The sequence below is a fragment of the Danio rerio genome, chromosome 20 (genome assembly GCF_049306965.1).
Source record: "Danio rerio strain Tuebingen ecotype United States chromosome 20, GRCz12tu, whole genome shotgun sequence".
Classification (NCBI taxonomy): Eukaryota; Metazoa; Chordata; class Actinopteri; order Cypriniformes; family Danionidae; genus Danio; species Danio rerio.
The window spans coordinates 7,068,562-7,089,911 of record NC_133195.1 but is presented as its reverse complement, the minus strand read 5'-3'; the positions used below and the strand labels follow the sequence as shown (position 1 = coordinate 7,089,911).

Sequence of the window (21,350 nt, the reverse complement as noted above, 5' to 3'; positions counted from 1 at the left end):
GATATAGACATTTTTGTCAGATCATTTTTTATATTTGGCAAATAAATTAGATACTTAATCCATCAATAGTAATCAATTAAAGATGAACTCTCAGGAAACTATCAGAAATAACCCATAATGTATTGGCTGATAATATATTTTCTTATCAGGCAGATAATGTAAACATTAAAGGTAGACTTTTATAGACTCTTTTCACATTTGAGTGTGTCTCAGTGGTGGAAGGCGTCATGGTTGGGTAAACTTAGAGCGCAGTTAATGGGAGAGTACAACAATTTTTTTTTACAATCCTATTTGCTGAAATAATACAAGAAAAACTCATCGATAGTGTTATAAAATCTTTCTGAAAATGGAAAAATGTAGTGTGAGATGTTGACGGCAGCCAGAGTGTAATGTCAGATTTACTCTCAGCCCCATAGACGTTGCATTAGGTAATTTTTTTTTTTTTTTGTAATTTGATGCCAAGATGATATAATACATACTTAAATGCAAATAAATGTTCATACGTTTTAAAAGAACTTTTAAGATTATGATGACCATTAAATATGTTATAACTTCTGAAAAGGATCGACTGACTGATACCATAATGGCTGCCAATATATTATGCATCACTACTTCCTAAAATAGATTTTTAGTTTTTCTTATTTCCAAACAAAAATTTTATTTACACATTTTGGAATGGAATTGCCTGCTCTACCAAACGGTTGACCGTGTTTTGAATGTTTTAAATAATGACTAATAGATTGATTTATAGAATGCCTGTTTTAAATAATGGTTTACACACACAGCAAAGTTGGTTTTCAAAAAATTAAACGAACATAATCCTGTTGCACTACTACACTTGATTTTGGTTTTATTGTAAAAAAAAAAACAAGAAAACAAATGAAGAATGCATCTGAAATATTTTTGGCATACTTCAAAAAATAAAGATGATTTAGTGTTTTTTAAATAAATTGGTCTCACACTTCAGATTTTTCATTCATTCGTTCATTTATTTTCTTTTAGCTAAGACCCTTTATTAATTCGGGGTCGCCACAGCAGAATGAACCGCCAACTTATCTAGCACGTTTTTACGCAGCGGATGCCCTTCCAGCCGCAGCCCATCACATCCACACACTCATTCACACCCATACACTACAGACAATTTAGCTCACCCAATTCACCTCTACCCCATGTCTTTGGACTGTGGGGGAAACTGGAGCACCCGGAGGAAACCCACACGAATGCAGGGAGAACATGCAAACTCCTCACAGAAACGCCAACTGACCCAGCCGAGGCTCAAACAAGCGACCTTCTTGCTGTGAGTAGATAGCGCCATTGTCCTACCTACGGCGCCACTGCGTCGCACAGATTTTTCAAAGTACATGTGTTAATTCCAGTACTTTTAAGGCTCGTACACATTGGGACGATTTTCATATGTGTTTATCGTCAGCGTTTTTCAAGACGTTTTTCCGGATTCAAACCCAAGCGATTTTCACTGGCGTCGAACTATGCAAAATCATGCCGCTACACAACTTTAAGCTTCTGACACCCGCTTGTAACACAGAAGAAGAAAACAAAGTTGACACGCTTGTTGCTTGATGGTTCAAGTAGCAGCTCCAGCTATAGCTAAGAAGAAATTTTTATTGTTCACCAGTGCAATAAGCAGCTCCACGCTCATATCGCCTCTGGAAATCTTCTTCAATGTGCGTTCGCATTGACAGTTTTGCACTTTAGCGCCCCCAAGTGTTCTTTACTGTAACTTCAGCATCTCTGTGCACGTGAACAAAAGTGTCAATCTGATTGGTGGAGAAGGCTTTGACGTGGCGTGTCAAAAAAAAAAAAAAAAAATGAGCATGAGGCGTCTCTTTAAAAATTACGATTTTGCGCCTGCCGTTTTTGCGAGTTGGTGTGCACGATCACATTGATGTCGTTTATTTAGTCACGAGGCGTTAAACGTCGATGAAAAACGCAAGCAAAAAACGTCTTGGTGTGCACGGACATTTACCATAAACCGGCATATCAACCATTTGGTAGAGGAACACATCTTTAATGCATTGAGTGTGTTAACAAGCGACATTAGGAGTAAAGAAATGCAATCCAAAAAAATTCTTGGTGGGGCAGATAAAGGGATAACATCATTGGATTCTAAACTGCCAAGTTTTTCTTTGTTTCAAAGTTTTGGTTACAGTCAGCAATATTGTCAAAACTATTCTTGTTCACATGGAGACACAAAAGCAACAAAATAAAAGATGTATAAATTATGCCAGGCCAGTTGATGGCGATGCCATTGTGAAAAGAAACAGTACTTTAATCCTGAACACATAGTCTTGTAGTTCCATTATGCCAACTAACTCATATACTGTGACAAAATTCCCCATTTTTAGCCACCATATGTGTTAAATAAACTATAATACTTTTTTTTTTTTTTTGCAGCAAAGATGAAAGAGCAGCATTTGTTTGAAATATATATTAATTCACAACCTGACTAAAGTCTTGTCGTCAATCCAAGTTGTAAAACAACATTCATTCATTCATTTTCTTGTCGGCTTAGTCCCTTTATAAATCCGGGGTTGCCACAGCAGAATGAACCGCCAACTTATCCAGCAAGTTTTTACACAGCGGATGCCCTTCCAGCCACAACCCATCTCTGGGAAACATCCACACACACATTCTCACGCTACGGACAATTTAGCCTACCCAATTCACCTGTACTGCATGTCTTTGGACTGTGGGGGAAACCCACGCGAAGGCAGGGAGAACATGCAAACTCCACACAGAAACGCCAACTGAGCCGAGGTTCGAACCAGCGACCTTCTTGCTGTGAGGCGACAGCACTACCTACTGCGCCACTGCCTCACCCCTGTAAAACAACAAATAATGATAAATATAATTATTATAATTATAAACCACAGGAGAGGGCAAATTCTTCAGCAGGATAGTGCGCCTTTTCATACTTTAGCCTCCACATCAAAGTTCCTGATAGCAAAAAAGGTCAAGGTGCTCCAGAATTGGCCAGCCCAGTCACTAAACATAAACATTATTAAGCATTTCTGGGATAAGATGGAGGAGGCATTGAAGATGAATCCAAAAAATCTCAATGAACTCTTGGGGTTCTTGCAAGAACGCTTACTTTGCCATTTTAGATGACTTTATTAATAAGTTATTTGAGTCATTGCAGAGATGTAGCAGTCCTCCAAGCTAATGGGAGTCAGACACAATGATAATTCTTTTTCTACTGCACCATCACTTTAAATTCTATACTGTCCACTATTTCTGTTAAATACCAGACTTTTGTCTAAGCAGAGTCAGACCTTACAGTCTTAATTAAATAATTAAAAACCAAGGCATGATTATATTTTATTTTGCTAAAATAGGCGTAATCTAGAGGCCTCTGCCTTTCATTTAAGCCCTTTTCTGATACCAAATGATCAACTTGAAGTCTTTAAGTATTTAGTTATTGTTCATAAAACTTGGATAGGTGACAAGACTTTTGTCAGGTAGTGTATAAGACATTGTGTAGTTAAAGTCAAAATTATTAGCCCTCCTGTGTTTTTTTTTTTTTTGTATGTTTGTTCTTTTCATTCATTCATTCATTTTCTTGTGGGCTTAGTCCCTTTATTAATCCGGGGTTGCCACAGCGGAATGAACCGCCAACTTATCCAGCAAATTTTTACGTAGCGGATGCCCTTCCAGCCACCGCCCATCTCTGGGAAACATTGACACACACACTCATACATTACGGACAATTTAGCCTACCCAATTCACCTTTACTGCATGTCTTTGGACTGTGGGGGAAACCGAAGCACCCGGAGGAAACCCACGCGAAGGCTACAGCACTACCCACTGCGCCACTGCCTCTCCCCTTTGTTCTTTTCTTTTTCCAATCTTTCTCAAATGATGTTTAACAGAGCACTACATTTTTACTGGTATTTCCTATAAATTTTTTTTTTCTTCTTGAGAAAGTCTAATCTGTTTTATTTTGGCTAGAATGAAAACAGTTTTAAATGTTAAGTGTAAAAAATAGTCTAAGGTCAGTATTACTAGCCCCTATGTTTTTTTTTTGTTTGTTTAATAGTCTGCATAACAACTGTTTTACAAATTACTTGCCTAATTACCCTAGTTAAGCCTTTAAATTGCACTTTAAGCTGAATTCCAGCATCTGGAGAAATGTCTAGTAAAATATTATGTACTGTCACCAAGTTATTAGAAATGAGTTATTAAAATTATTATGTTTACAAATTTGTTTAAAAAAATTCTTCTTTGTGTTAATCAGAAATTGGGGACAAATATACAGGGCTAATAATTCTGTATATTATATGTATTATATGTATATGTTATATAATCACATCCTTGCAAAAAAAAAAAATTTAACAATTTTTTAAAAATCTTACTGACACACACATTTAAACAGCAGTGCTTGTCTGTGCAGAAAAAGACCTAACAAACCAGCCTACCCTGTGAAATGTCCACCAGGGAGAGAGAGTGACACATGCCCCGGTGTCCCCATTACAGCAGTGCGTTGGCATTAGTGACTTGGCGAATTGCGAGAGAGACGGAGCGAAGAATTTCCTCCGACACACACGCCGCTTCCCCCGCATTGTTCTGTTGTGCTTCGTGACTCCCAGTCTCCTCTCACTTTCAACATCCTCTCTCCCCCTCATCTATGTTTCTTTGCCTACATTCGCTCCTCTCCAATCCCTCCCATCCGCGATTCATGTGAGACGTCCGCCCACCCTAACAGAATGGGGGCAACGGTAATGATTTGGGAAAATCTGTAAGACTCACGACATATATATTCTCTCTTTCTCATGCGTACAGGAGCGACGGTGGCTTTCCCTGCTCTCTCTGGGAATATAATGACATCGCATCTGTCTCTTGTGAAGAGGGGGATGCTGGGTTTTATACTCTAATGAAGCTGACGCACAAAGCAGGGTGTTGCATTGATCTGTTGCAGGCTGCGCTGGAATGACACAAATACACGTTGCCTGTGACACCTACAAGAGATGCAACAAATCATATGTTTATACGAACACACACACACACACACGGGTGTTTTTGGGGCAATTTTTGGTGTTTTTTTTATCAAAATGAAACACTTTTTCAAAGCATCCTGGTGTATGTGTGTGTGTTTTTTTAACAATTTCAGCCTTTTTAGTGCATCATGTTGGTTTTTAAGCATCAATATCTGCAAAGGTACAAATTAGAAAGTCATTATCTATATTAATGACTTTAGCCAGTCATATCCATAGCCACAGCCATATCACACTGCAGACCTGTTACTCACTAGCCGCGTTTCCACTATCGCGCCTAAAGCGAGCGAGCCAAGGCCAGTGGCGTTTCCACTGTCACTTCCGGGGCCTAATCGGTCCAAAGCGGGGCTTTCTTGGGGCCAGCGGCCGGCCTTTTTCGGCCCGCCGAATACCTTGGGCCAAGGAGGGCCAGCTGGGGCTTTGGGGCGGAGTGAAAGGAGAGGCGGGCAGTTTTGCGTATTATCGCCCTTATGTTTCCCTTTTAAATGTAAGGCTGCTGCATAAAATAATAAAGTAGTTTTAATGTATAGTGACATTGCTGCGTCCTCCTTTAGGCTTCAATAACGCATAATAATCTTTACACCATATTAAAGACACATCACACAATAAGGTTTTTCGAGAGTTATTGTCAAGTTTAAAAGGGGTGTTTGTGCGCGTTTAAATGCCTGTATGTGTGTGTGAGACCGGGCAAGAGCGCTCCTTCACAGCTCTGTTGATGTCGCGAGCAGCTTTTTTCTTAATTTATTTTGGAGTTAATACACAATATATAAATACAACAGAAAGACATAAAACAAATTACGTGCCCACTTTCGTAGACTTTAAACAATATAGTGTCATATCTTGATAAAATAGCCTAAGCTATATTGAAATATAATTTAAAGAATTACAAATATCTGATATATATATATATATATATATATATATATATATATATATATATATATATATATATATATATATATATATATATGTATATATATATATATATAATCATATTAAATAAATAAACCAATATAAAATAAACATTAGCTAGCTAGAACAATGTAGGTAGCCTATATACAATACATAAATCAAATCATTTTAAAGCCACTTATAGCCTAACTTTCATTTTACAAAGACCTGTCTGAAAAAAAAAGATTTTAGATATTTTCTAAAAAATAATAAACACCGGAGAAGGTTTAACATATTATTTATAAAGTATTTGGATACGATGATATTAATCAAATCGCAAAAACAGAGCATAATTTGGGTGAGTAAAAGCAGAATCTAGCCTACCTTTTTTTCCGTCACCCAGTCCTGCGCAGCGCAGCTTTAAACGCATTGGGGGAAAATCCAAACGCAAAATGTGTTCTATATCCTCAAACAAGTGTTTATGTTCTTATATGACGAGGTTAAATTTATAAATGAAACTTTAAATGAAGAGCTTTAGTGAATAGCTGCTGAGCGCAACAAATATGGCTTTATTTTATTAGGCTACTCGCTCTTGTGCTGAAACACTTAACACGACGTCTATCAAAACGAGGATGTTATAAAATACATGCCATATCGAGTTATAAAGGAGAATATCTGTGCCTTTATATTATGGACAGGTGCGCTCACTGTGATGGGTCCCTCCCTTAGTGGCGAGAGCACTCAATGCACAATGCCAACGGTCGGTCGACGAGTAAACAAATGTGATGAATGTTAATACACAGGTCTGTGCATATAGACATATAATGTACTGCTGTACAGTAACGTGTCATTTGTTTGTTTCGGTTGTCTTCATTCTAATAGTTTAGTTTCGTGATGGTTCTATGGTGTGCTTTATCTGCTTGATTCCCGCTGAAGTGGGCGGGTTGTGTGACGTTTGATTCGGGGACGTTCTGTGGGCGGTGTTTGTGTGACGCGCTGTGAGCTACTAGCCCGACAGTGGAAACACGACATGATTTCGGCCTCATTTCTCAACCTACCGGGCTATTGGCCCGGCCCGGCCCGATTAAAGCCCTGGCTCGCACTGGCCCGATAGTGGAAATGCGGCTAGTGAAGCTTAGCTGGGCTGAGCCTGGTCAGTGCATGGGAAAACTAGGTTTCGGTTGGAAGTGGTGTTAGTGAGGCTAGCAGGGGTGTTCAACCTGTGGTCTGTGTAAGTCCTAATGCCCCAGTAAAGTAAAGGGGACACTATAGCTTCATTAAATGCCATCTTTTGATGAGATGTTAAACCAAGGTCCCGACTCTCTGTGGTCATTAAAAATCCCATAGCAATCCTCTAAAGAGTAGGGGTGTAACCTCAGTGTCCTGGCCAAGTTCTCTCCATTGGCCCTTACCTATCATGGCCTCCTCATCATTCCCATCCACTGAATTGGCTCTATCACTGTCTTTCCACTCCCCCTATAGCAGGTGTGTGGTCCAGTGGCTGCTGTCGCCTCATCTAAGTGGATGCTGCACACTGGTGGTGGTTTGGAGAGACAAACCCATCTCATGATTGTGAAGGTTTTTTGGTATATGGCAGGGATGGGCAAACTTGATCCTCGAGGGCCGGTGTCCCTGCAGAGTTTTGTTCCAACACTAGTCAAACACACCTGAACAAACTAATCAGTGTCTTCAAGATCACTTGAACTCTATAGGAAGGTCTGTTTGAATAGGGTTGGAGCTAAACTATGCAAGACACCGGCCCTCCAGGATCAAGTTTGCCCACACCTGGTATATGGCCATACATGATAGATGCGCTATATAAACACACATTACTTACTACTTACTATGAAAGTTATTATCTATATCAGGGGTCTCAAACTCAATTTACCTGGGGGCCGCAGGAGGCAAAGTCTGGGTGAGGCTGGGCCGCATAAGGGATTTCACAAAAAAAAGTCCTCAAATGTCATTATTAACAGTTTTAGTTATTTCTTCTGAACATGAAGTGTCCTGAACATTAATAGAACATTGAGTGAAGATTATGAACAGTTCTTCTGAACATGGCATCTTTTGCCTACTTCTTGCTGCCAGAGACTTGACAGCGCTTCTTCTCACAAATCTGAACCACATTTGGCTTTAGAGCGGAAGCAGTTGAGACCCTCAGTATGGCTTGAAGATGATCATCATTAAGTCTAGACCTGTACTTTGACTTATTGAAGTCCTAGGGAAAAAAATGGGGGAACTCACTCAAAACTTCCATTCCCTCACCTAAAAAAGGCGTATATATGTATAAATAAAACACCCCCACCCCACTCCAGTCAAATCAGTCTGTACCAGTCTGTATCTACCTATAATATCAACACAATCTCATGGCAATTCGTAACTTTTTCATTTAGTGGCTAATTCGTATGAATTCGTACGATCTAATTCGTACAATTTAATACGATTTGCTTATCCCCCCAATGACGGTTGGGGTTAGGGGTGGGGTCAGGTGCCACACCTCCTTTTAAAAATCGTACCATTTCGTACGACTGAACTCGTACGAATTCGTACGAATTAGCCACTAAACTGGCAAAACGTAAAATACTTACGTTTTCTCGTGAGATCAGGCTGATAATATATATAAGATGCAGGGCAGGCACGTGCACACATAGGGCTCAACCTGTGCAGTGCACATGCCCTTTTTAGTCTTGCATAGAAAGTGCCCTTCCAAAATGATCAAAAGTGCCCCCGCGACGCGACACACCCTCGGTCCCGCTCTTCAGTAGGCGCGCGATAACACCGCTCTTGAGTACGCGCGCGACAACACAGCTGATCAGAACGCGCGCGACAATGCACATTGAGTGACAAGCGCGCTGTGTACGGATAGAATCAGCGGAGCGGGGAGCGCTCTCTCTCCCCGCTCCGCTGATTCTGTCAGAGTACAGCGGTCGGCGCGGGCCACAAAATATTGCACTGAGAGCCGCAAATGGCCCGCGGGCCGCGAGTTTGAGACCCCTGATCAATATGAAAGACTTTTTTTTTTTAAAGTTCAAAGAATGCCTTGATTGTAATCCTGAGTTTTTTTCTAAGTACCCAGCAGGCACCTTGATATCAAAATGACATAAAATTTATATCAACATTGACATAAGACACACATCAAAAATGCTAATTGATTTAATGTCGAAGCTTTGATGTCAGTGGCTCAGTCGTTAGCACTATTGACTCACAGCAAGAAGGTCGCTGGTTTGAATCCTGTCTGGGCAGTTGGCATTTCTGTCGTTTTCTGTGTTTGCATGTTCTCACTGTGTTCATGTGGGTCTCCCCCAGGTGCTCCGGTTTCCCACACAGTCCAAAGACAAAAGCTACACATATGTGAAATGGATTAACTAAATTAGCCATAGTGTATGTGTGTGAATGCAATAATGTATGGGTGTTTCCCAATACTGGGTTGCGGCCGGAAAGGGCATCCGCTGTGTAAAACATATACTGGAATATGCGGTTCATTCCACTGTGGTGACCTTTGAAATAGAGACTTAGCCGAAGGAAAATAAATGAATCAATGAACTCTGACTTTCAACATTCATGTATTGATGACCTTTTGACCACCAAAATAATGACACAGAAATATTAAAATATAAGAAAATCTTTATTTTTCTGAAAGCTTCAGTTACAAATTACAAATTTACAGTGGATTTTGTATCTCTGGAGTGCATGAAATCTACCTTGATTTAAAAATGACATGAAATCTTTCATGTTTTTTAAGAGTTCACATTTAGCTGATGATAGAAAAAGAGAAATTTAAGAAATTGACCATTGTGTTCCAAAAATATATATATTAAAAGTGTATTTTCTGTTTCGAAATAAGCATGTCATCCTGGAAATTATTTAAACCATTTCAGTCCTGTTGTTTTTTGAAACTATAGGTGAAACTATAGAAATGCAGGTTGTGTAATTGAAACAATTAATCAAATTGTCTTTGTCTTTTTCTGTCACACAGTACCAGCAAGTGTATGATGATGCCTTCATCAGTGCGGTGGTTATCTCGCTAGTCCTCACTTCGTTTTTTGCAGTGGTCTATTTTCTCATCATTCCTCAGTATGTAAATCACACACAGACACACATACATAAGCATTACACACCTTTTTCTTAATTTGTCAGACGTACTATTTTACTATTTTGATGACACTTTAGCTTAGGTCAGTTATTCATACAGCATCTATGCAACATCTCTCTCTCTCTCTCTCTCATTGCAGAGGTCTTCTGGTTGTAATTCTGCTGGTTCTCTGTTTATGTTTCCACATGGCAAGTGTGATGTATCTTCACGTTACGCATGTGCAGGTAACAGAAAAAAAAAACATTTCTTGAATGCAGTTGTTTAATTTCACAACATTACATTATGCATTGGCTTACAAAGCATGACCCTGGGCTTTAAACTTTGATACATTACTTGTCCTGCACTGTTTGTGCTGTAGACTTGAGTGACACCTCAGGTCATAGGGTTTGTTGAGGAGAGGTGTGATATTACTCTAAGTACAATTTTCACCTGGTGCCTGGAGGATGATAAAACCTACAGTGAATGTGGGGCTCAAGTCGTGTCTAGGATTGAGAATATCACAGACTTGGGATTGGGCTTTTTTGAAACCTACTTTTTTAATGCATTTACCCTAATAACCTAACAATTATTTATAACACCCTAGCGCCAATGACACTCTGGTGCTTCTTAATAACCACCCAGAGCAATCAAGAACCACCTAACATCCATAACAGAACATGAAAACCACCCAGAACTCCCTACACCACTTAACAACCACTCACAGTGCTGCAGCACCACCTATCAGTCAACTAGAGCATTCTAACACCACTTTACAAGCAGCACCTAACAACCACCAAGAACAGTCAAGAACCAAGTACAGCACTTAAGGACTACCAAACAACTGCAGAGACAACATACAGAGTGCCCGAAAGCCACCTAATAACCAAGCAGGACAGTCTAGAACCACCTAGAGTAGTTTAGCATTTAGCATAGGACAGCCTAGCACAGGGGTGCTCAATCCTGTTCCTGGAGATCTACCTTCCTGCAGATTTCAGTTGCAACTCATATCAAACATACCTGAACCAATTAATTAGGACCTGAACTCACGTGATAATTACAGGCAGTTCTGTTTGAAATGGGTAGCAACTGAAATCTGCAGGAAGGTAGATCTCCAGGAACAGGATTGAGCATCCCTGGCCTAGCACTACCTAGAATACACCAGGACCATCTATCAATCACCTATATAACTGTAGTGTCACCTTACAACCACCCAGTGCACCATAGCACCACTTATCGACCACCAACACCACACTGGACCTATTTAATGGCCACCAGATCAACCAAGCGCCACCTAATAACTACCCAGCACAGCCTATCAACCACCCGGAGCACCATAGTAATGCCTAACAACAACCCAGTGCTATATAGCACCAATTAACAACCAACCAGAGTCACCTACATCAATTTAGCAACCCATAACAACAATGTAGAGTACCATGGCAATACTCAGATCACCCTAGTGCGACCTAACAATCACCCACCTACAGTTACATGTAACCAGTGCACAGTAGCACCACTTAACAACGACACAGATCAAACAAAACCACCTCAGCACCACCTAATAATGATTTGAAGCACCCCAGCACCACCTAACATCCACTCGGGACAGCCTAGCACTGCCTAGAATACTTTAGCACCATAGCATCAATTACCAACCACTTAGAGCCATCTGCACCAATTTAGCACCACTTAACATCCACCCAATGCAACATACAGTAGCACCAATTAGCAACTGTTCAGAGCACCCTACAGCAATTTAGCACCACCCAGCAACCATTGACAGTACCATAGCACCACATAACAATCACCAGAACACTATTGTACCACCTAACAACCACCCAGTGCAACATAGCACCAATTAACAACTGTTCAGAGTGCACTACCGCAATTTAGCACCACCTAGCAACCGTTTAAAGTACCACAGCACCACATAACAATCACCAGAGCACTATAGTATCACCTATCAACCACCCAGTGCAACATAGCTCCAATTAACAACTGCTCAAAGCACCCTACAGCAATGTAGCACCCCCTAGCAACCATTTAGAGTACCATAGCACCACATAACAATCACCAGAGCACTATTGTACCACCTAACAACCACCCAGTACAACATAGCACCAATTAACAACTGCTCAGAGCGCCTGCAGCAGTTTAGCACCACCTAGCAACCATTTAGAATACCATAGCATCACATAACAATCACCAGAGCTCTATTGTACCACCTAGTGCAACATAGCACTATTTAACAACTGCTCAGAGCACCCTACAGCAGTTGATCACCACCTAGCAATCATTTAGAATACCATAGCACCACCCAGAACACATCAAGACAGCATCTAATCTACAGTACCCACCCAGAGCACCGTAGTGTCACCTAACAACCACCCAGTGCACTTTAGCATCACCTAACAACCCTTAAAGCACCCAAACCACATAACAATCACCCACCTTAAACACTCTAAGACCATCTACTGCATAATTGCTCTACTTAATGACCACCAATAGCAACCAAGAACCAATATCACTCAACCTATGGCCACCAATAGCAATTTAGCATCTCATAACAACCACCCAGAACAGCCAAACACTATAGCACCCTAGAATACTCTACACCACTTAACAACCACCTATAGCATGCTAGCATTGTGAAGGTGAGTTTTGCACCAACAGACACCACATTTTATGTAGTGATTGTGTAAATGTTGCTCTTGTGTGATATTATTCTACAGGTTTAATATTTGCTCTTTGCTGTCTTTGTCTCAGTGCTCCCCCGACTGCCTGACCCTACAGATCAGAACGGTTTTGTGTGGGTTTCTGGTGCTGCTGATGTACTCTGTGACCCAGGGGTGTGTGGTGAGTGTGTGTACAGTAGAAGAGAGTGATGATTGTATTACTGAGGGTGTTGCCTATCACACTTCTCGAGAAAAAAAAAAAAAGAAATGCAACAAGATTTTACCAGCTTGACTCATTTACTGCTTGTCATGTGTTAGACCCTGTGATAACACTTCACTTGAGCTATACAGTAGTCAGCATTTGAAGTGGTTCATCATCTAAAGTGGTTTCAGTTGTCTTAGAACTATTCAACCCATTCTGTCCAATGGAAAAAAACTTTTTAAAACCACTTTAAATGTTGACTATGCATTCAAGCTATTTTATTTAATAACATATTCCTCGAGTTATTAAGAGATGCCTTATTTTAAATTATTTATTTTTTGTACTGTTCTTTGAGGTTTACTTATGTTAGAGTTTTGGTCACACTTTATTTTAGGGTGCATTTCTCACTGTTAACAAACCATTAACCATGACTTATTTGAGCCCAATAAACTATTAAGGTGCTGCTTATTAATTAGTAAGGTACAGTATAGTTGGGTTTAAGTATTGGGGGATAATTTGAGATGTAGAAATGTAGAAAATATACTAATGCTGTGTTCACACCAGACACATAACGTGTGGATAAATCACGATATTTGCGCGTAAATAGACACGTGAACATTTGAGTTTACTTGCTTCATTCGCGTGTCAAAATCTGCTTCATTCGCTCGTCAAATCAGCTTTGTTCACATGTCAAATTCGCTTCACAACAGACTCACATTTGCGTGATGGGAAGGGCTTCTGTCTGCCCGATGACTTTAGCTTCGTTGCTAAATAACTAACATAGATTTTATTGAGAAAATAACTGTGTTTATGTGCTTTGTGAAGGCTGAAAAACAGCATCAGTTTGTTTGAGTCTTGTCTGAGTCCACTAGATCCTTTCAGGGGTGTACCCAGCTCTGTGAGCTCACAAACTCCTCTGGAAACTTAACCTGGATGATGGAGGCTTTCAGCTGTGCCCCTGACTGAGCCAAGCCCAGTTTCATAAACTGTTGTTTGTGTAGGCAGGAGGATTTTCCCCCAGGACACCAACAACAGGCGCTAAGTCATAATCACACCCCCACATGAGCAAGCTCCTGATTGGTTAACACAGCGCGAATGTCAGCTGAAGTTCAGATTTTCGAACTCCAGCGATTTGCACGTTAAGTGCGTCAAACAAGCAACACACTCAATTTGCGCCATGCCATTTGCCCGTATAGCGCTATTTACGCAATTTGCATGATTCGCGCCACGCCATTTGCGCATATCACAGAGTGGGATAGAATTGTAAAATACGGGAAAATCCTGGGAAAATGGGAGGTTTGACAGGTATGCTTTGTCTACATCATTGTCATAAATGACAAATTAACCTAACCTACACTGTAGTCATAAAGAGATAGACATGATTAGCAACAATTTCTCAGGTAGGCTGTTGACATGATGCTCAATTAGTACTAACGGGCCCAAAGTGTGCCAAGAAAATATCCCACACACCATTACACCACCACCACCAGCCTAAACTGTTGATAAAAGGCATGGATCCATGCTTTCATGCTGTTGATGACAAATTCTGATTATACCATCTGAATGCTCGAATGGTAGGGTCGGATGGTAGGGGATGGTATTTTCTTTTTTTCGGACCATTCTCTGTAAACCCTAGAGATTTTCTGAAATACTCAGGACAGCACTTTTGGCACTAACAACCAAGTTTGAACTGCAGCAGATCGTCTCGACCATGTCTACATGCCTAAATGCATTTAGTTGCTGCCATGTGATTGGCTGATTAGAAATTTGCGTTTACAAAGATGTAATGTAATGTGTATTTATATAGCGCATTTATTGCGTATGGCCATACACCCAAAGCGCTTCACAATCATGAAGGGGGGTCTCTCCACACCACCACCAGTGTGCTGCATCCACTTGGATGGTGCGACGGCAGCCACAGGACAACGGTGTCAGTGCGCTCACCACACACCAGCTTTTGGTGGAGTGGAGAGACAGTGATAGAGCCATTGGGTTGAAGGGGATGATTGGGAGGCCATGATCGTAAGGACCGATAGAGGGAATTTGGCCAGGACACCAGGGTTACACCCCTGCTCTTTCATGAGAAGTGCCATGGGATTTTTAATGACCACAGATAGTCAGGACCTCGGTTTCACGTCTCATCCGAAAGACGGCGCCCACTGACAGTATAGTGTCCCCTTCACTTTTACTGGGGCATTAGGACTCACGCAGACCACAGGTTGAGCGCCCCCTGCTGGCCTCACTAACACCACTTCCAACAGCAACCTTTAGTGTTCCCTAGTGGTCTCCCATTCAGGTACTGACCAGGCTCAGCCCTGCTTAGCTTCAGTGAGTAACCGGTCTTGAGCTGCAGGGTGATATGGCTGTGGCAAAGAGTTAGACAGTAATAAAGTGGCCAGTGAGATTATGTTCGACAACCTACTGTACATCTTTCATAAACGGATGCTTCTGTGTTTTGTTAAAATTTAAAAGTGTTAAAGTGCTTAAAAGTGATTTGGTTCAGATACATTTTTTGTTAAGTTAGTTGAACGCCTCTTCACATCGTATTATTTATATCACCAGAAGAAGGTGTTGGACCAAAAAAAAAAAAACTATTTATCTGTATTTTTGCTATTCTTGACTCTTTGGTGTCATCTTGTGGCTCAATAATAATACGCAGGTTAGTGTAGGCTGCATTCAGCCATTCATTAACATTGCTTTGCTTCGGCTGGCAAAAAGGCTGTCATGCTTTATTCTGTGATAACAACCTACTTCATCCCTAACTTAAAATTCAAGCATTTTGTAAAGTGCTACCCATTTTATATAACTTTAAATCATGGTTTTAGGTCATCCAATAGTTTATTTTTAATAGTAATCTATTGTACTTATGTATTATATGTGTATTTCAATGTGACGATGTGTGTGTGTGTGTGTGTTCTGCTAAAACCACACAGGTGACATGCGTGCCGTGGTCACTGGAGGGGAATTCCAGCATCTCCATGGTGACAGTTGTCACAGTGAACGGGACCGGCGTGGGCTACAGGGTGTGCAAATACACTCCGTATGTATTTTTATCATGTGTGATGGCATCTCTATCTGTGGCCCTGTACCTACGTGTCTCATCACTACCCAAGATCCTCCTGCTTCTGCTTCTTAACATCCTCCACACTGTCGTCATGGAGACCAGCGGCTATCGGAAGGCCGTAGGGTGAGTTGAGCTTCATGTTGGTTCATATTTACTTGCTCAATTATCCAAGAGTTTTCTAAATTGGGGGTATGCTAATTACTAGATTGTTACGTTAGCATTTCATCATTTGACGGACATCCTAAAACAAACAAACAAACAAAAACTCTTTAAAGAGAATAGAAAGTGTTAGTTATACGAGTGTTCAAGTTTCCAACAGTGCCGACAATAGAAGCAATTAAGGAAAGCCATATATAGAAGTGCTTTGACAAATCCCAGCTGTTCAGATAAATTACACAGAGCAAGTTTTATGTTTTATGTAGAGAGTGCTAGAGGCCATTCTCGCACATTGTGTTATTTTTTCCATTCCGATGTGAGACTTTTCCATTGTTTTACGTAAAAGTGATTGATGGATGTGCATGACCTTTACAACCATGTCATGTCTTTTGCAGCGCCTTTAACATGAATGACGCATTTTTAAGACGCTTAAGTTTAAAGAATTTCAACTTTAACACACGGCATCGTCAATTCTTCCAAAGCAGTAAATCAGTCAGAAGAAATGTGGCAGGGAAAGTGTTGCATGTTTCCGTTTACAGTAGCAAGTAGGCATGACAACTGTGTTGTTTGATGGCAACATGGTATAAGAGAGGAAAAACACATTCCTAAGCTCTGTGGGTCATGTTTTTAGTCGTAAAGATCCATTCTTTGTTAATGGTCACTTACGTAGAATGTCTAAAACAGGGGTCACCAATTTCGGTCCAGGAGGGCCGGTGTTCCTGCAGGATTTAACTCCAACTTGCCTCAACACACCTGCCTGGGTGTTTCAACTATACCTAATAAGATCTTGATTAGCTTGTTCAGGTGTGTTTAATTAGGGTTGGATCTAAAATCTCTTGGACACCGGCCCTCCAGGAACAAGTTTGGTGACCACTGGTCTAAAATATAAGTAAACTAATTTGTGTATGTTGTCACCTTGGAATTATAAGGTTCTGCGTTCTGAATGATTTAGAGATTTGGAGCGTCAAAGTTCCATATTCCATATTGCAAACAGTATGTGTGTAACATTTTTTAAATAAAGTCTTAAATTGTAAACAACTTCTAAAAAAACATCCCATAATGTAAATAAGTTGTAATTTAATGAGAATATGTCAATAACTCAGTTTTGACAAAAATGTCAGATAGAACCTTATAATTCCAAGGTGATGATGTGTTTGTGTGTGCAGTTGAAGTCAGAATTATTAGACCCTCCTGAATTCCACAATTTGTGTTTAATCGAAAAGTAGATTATTTTCAACACATTTCTAAACATCATAGTTTTAATAATACATTTATAATATCTGATTTCTATTATCTTTGCCATGATTACAGTAAATAGCATTTGATTAAATAATTTTTCAGATGCTAGTATTCAGCTTAAAATGCAGTTCAAAGGCTTAACTAGGTTAATAAGATAACTAGGCAGGTTAATTAGGAAATTCATTGTATATAACAATGGTTTGTTCTGTAGACCAGGGGTTCCCAATCTTTTCAGCCCACAACCTCTAAAATAACAATGCCAGTGATTTGCACCCCCAACATTCTCAGAGATGTTGCACACACAACAATAGGTCTATGTAGACACGAGGATATTGACAATACATAAAAAGTGCAACAGTCAAATATTTATATCATTTTTATAGTCATTTATTAATTTTTATAATTCATTTAACTCTTGGTTCAATTTTGGTGACCACCACTCAGAGATCATCCTCAATGTTTAGTTGTGGCCTGTATTGATTTTAAATTTAATTGATTGGCATAAAGGTGCCAGAAAGTTTAACCTGGTGTTATAAAGTCAATCTTCTACAGTTGGTGCAATTTCTGTGTTGTTAATCTAATGTAAACACACCGATCCTATAAAAATTAATTGAAAAGCTGTTGGCTTTTCATTTGCATGTTGTTGTTTTTTTACTATTAAAACCACTATTTTTATCTTCTGTAGGTTATGGTTAAAAAATGGAAATTCTAAGAGTTTTCTAAAATTTATTTGACTTTTAAAAATTACCACATGACTCTTACTTTGGGAACCACTGCTATCGGAAAAATACTGAATACCTAACCATACCAGCAAATGTTACAAAATGTTATTTCCAATGAAAGCAGTGTAAAATATTTCAATCTTTACACTGCTGATCGAAAGGACACCAGTTTCTTAAAAAACTGTATATATATAAAAACTGTATATATGTATATATATATATATATATATATATATATATATATATATATATATATATATATATATATATATATATATGTATATATATATATATATATATGTATATATATATGTATGTATGTATGTATGTATGTATGTATGTATGTATGTATGTGCATATATGTATATATATATATATATATATATATATATATATATATATATATATATATATATGTATATATATATATATATATGTATGTATGTATGTATGTATGTATGCATGTATGTATGTATATATATATATATATATATATATATATATATATATATATATATATATATATATATATATATATGTATATATATATATATGTATATATATATATATGTGTATATATATGTATATGTGTATATATATATGTATGTGTGTGTGTGTGTATATATAAATATATATATATATATATATATATATATATATATATATATATATATATATATATATATATATATATATATATATATATATATATATATATATATATTAGCCCCCTTTTGATTTTTATTTTCTTTTTTAAATATTTCCCAAATTATTTTTAACAGAGCAACGAAATTTTCACAGTATGTCTGATAATATTTTTTCTTCAGGAGAAAGTCTTATTTGTTGTATTTTGGCTAGAATAAAAGCAGTTAATAATTTTTTAAACCATTTTTAGGACAAAATTATTAGCCCCTTTGAGCTAATTTTTTTTTCTGATAATCTACAGAACAAACCATCGTTATACAATACCTTGACTAATTACCCTAACCTGCCTAGTTCACCTTGTTTACCTAGTTAAGCCTTTTAATGTCACTTTAAGCTGTGTAGAAGTGTCTTGAAAAATATCTAGTTAAATATTATTTACTGTCATCATGGAAAAAATAAATAAAATCAGTTATTAGAAATAAGTTTTAAAACTATTATGCTTAGAAATGTGCTGAAACAATCTTCCCAGAACAGAACAGAAATTGGGGGAAAAAATAAACAGGGGTGCTAATAATTCAGGGGGGCTAATAATTCTGACTTCAACAGTACAGTAGTCTCTGCTGAGTTGAGTCAATACAATCCACCCACAACAAGTCCCAATTCAGACTAGATTCCAAAACCATACCAAGGTACTTATAGCTTGCGACTACCTGTATTTGTACTCCATTAATAACTGTAGGTGTGAAAGATTTCTTTTTCCTGAAGTCTATTGGCATTTCTTTAGATTTTATTGAATTCGACAAAAGTTTAGAATAATTACACCACTAAGGAATTAACAAATGTGCAACTGTTTAATAAATGCATTATATATTCATTCATTCATTCATTCATTCATTCATTCGTTCATTCATTCATTTTCTTTTTGGCTTAGTCCCTTTATTTATCAGGGGTCGCCACAGCGGAAGGAACCAGCAACTTATCCAGCATATTTTTTACACAGCAGTTGCCCTTCCAGCCGCAACCCATCACTGGGAAACACAAACACTAATGACAATTTTAGTTTACCCAATTCACCTATAGTGCATGTCTTTGGACTTGTGGGAGAAACCGGAGCACCCGGACGAAACCCATGCAAACACCTGGAGAAATTCCAAACCAGCGACTTTCCTGCTGTGAGGCGACAGTGCTACACACTGCGTCACCGCGCTGCCCTGCATTATATATTATTATTATGAATATTTTGTTGATGTGTTTGTCATGTGACTATTGACCAAATAACTGCAGATATGCAAATGAATTGTTTACGCTTTAAAATATTAACCTAAAAAATTTGTGAGACAATTTCAGGTAAATGTTTTTGGTCAAACTGCTGAATTGCCTAATCATATGACTTTTGTGTGTGTATGCGTATGCATGTGTGTTTGCTTTTGTATAGGGGTGGATTCTTTCACACACATGGCTATGACCCGGTTCTAGCGATGCTGTTGTTTTCTGGAGCTCTGGTGCTTCATTGTAGACAGCTGGATCTCAAGCTTAGACTGGACTACCTCTGGGCCACACAGGTGAGAGCAGTGTGTATGTGTGTGCTTTTGTCTGTGCGCTTGTGTGCGCCAATGAACAAACCAATGTTGTTGATGAATCTGCAATTTTCATCACAATGCAGTGAAGTAAGAATATCTCAGGAAACTCATCCTATAGCACATTCGAAGAGTAGGTGTTTTTTGAAGCATTTTTGTAACATTTGTTCATATGGCAAAAGTGGTTGAAAGTGGACAAGCGGTAATCCTTTAAGTCATATTTTACACTTGTTTATATGGACAGTTCCATTCCTTAAAGCTGATTGGTTAATGGCAGGGTTTTGTTCACAAGTGCAGTGTTTTGTTTCCTTCACTCAGTGGTCAAATGAGTCAAATAAAGTGTTAATACCCTCCCATATGTTGTTTGTCTTGCTAAATGAATTGTTTATTATTTCTATAATGAAGTATGGAGTGATATTAATTTTTAACTTCCTTCCATTTTAGCATCTGTAAATAATAGAGATACTCCAATGCTTTTAATTGAAGGGGCAATATTACTGTATTTAAGTAAAGTTTCATAAACTAATTTCAAGAGGAGCATGTGTTATGATTGAGCACTGAGCACTGCTATTAATGATTACTCATCTGTAATCATTAATAATCCAATCAGAGTGATAATAGCTGACTATAAATGGATCATTTTCTCCTTACTGCTCTATCTTCGTTTTGGAAGAATCCCCCCTTCCACCCCATCTCCTCCTTTTCCTCCTTTTTCTAAAGGGGGAGTTATCGAGACCTAACTGATCTCGGATCCCCTGATATGCTTATTGACCGGGCTGGAGCTCTGGGATCAATATTTCCGAGCTCAGGGTTCTATCTCAAGACAGCATGTCAAATCTGCTATAAATGCTAAGCATATCTAAGTGGGAACTGTTGAAATAGTTTATTCTGTTCTATTTTTTATAGTAGCAATATATACAGTACAATGATTTTACATAAGAGAGTATACATCTCCCATTGCAAAACATGAAAATAAAAGGTAACATTAATAATATCAATAACTAAAAATAGATTGGTCAGAGTGAGTGGAATCTTTGTTTATTTGCTCAACTTTAATTTAGTTACTATCAGCTGTAAATTTCTCATCTAAAGAAAGGA

At 38.6% G+C, this 21,350-nt stretch overlaps 3 protein-coding genes across 4 annotated transcripts in view; 2 read left to right on the top strand and 1 right to left on the bottom strand.

The window, feature by feature from the left end:
• The window catches only part of dsg2.2 (desmoglein 2, tandem duplicate 2), a 713,230-nt gene that overhangs the window by 444,936 nt on the left and 246,944 nt on the right, over window positions 1-21,350 (bottom strand). The window lies entirely within an intron of this gene.
• Window positions 1-21,350, top strand: part of usp24 (ubiquitin specific peptidase 24) — a 746,345-nt gene that overhangs the window by 650,590 nt on the left and 74,405 nt on the right. The gene's annotated exons all lie outside the window — the stretch shown is intronic.
• adcy1a (adenylate cyclase 1a) overlaps window positions 1-21,350 on the top strand; it is a 106,782-nt gene that overhangs the window by 65,253 nt on the left and 20,179 nt on the right. For both annotated transcript variants that reach the window (XM_073932576.1, NM_001168349.1), the window contains 5 exon segments: window positions 9,877-9,974; window positions 10,133-10,217; window positions 12,739-12,828; window positions 15,783-16,036; window positions 20,111-20,237. In XM_073932576.1, coding sequence (XP_073788677.1) covers window positions 9,877-9,974; window positions 10,133-10,217; window positions 12,739-12,828; window positions 15,783-16,036; window positions 20,111-20,237 — 654 coding nt within the window.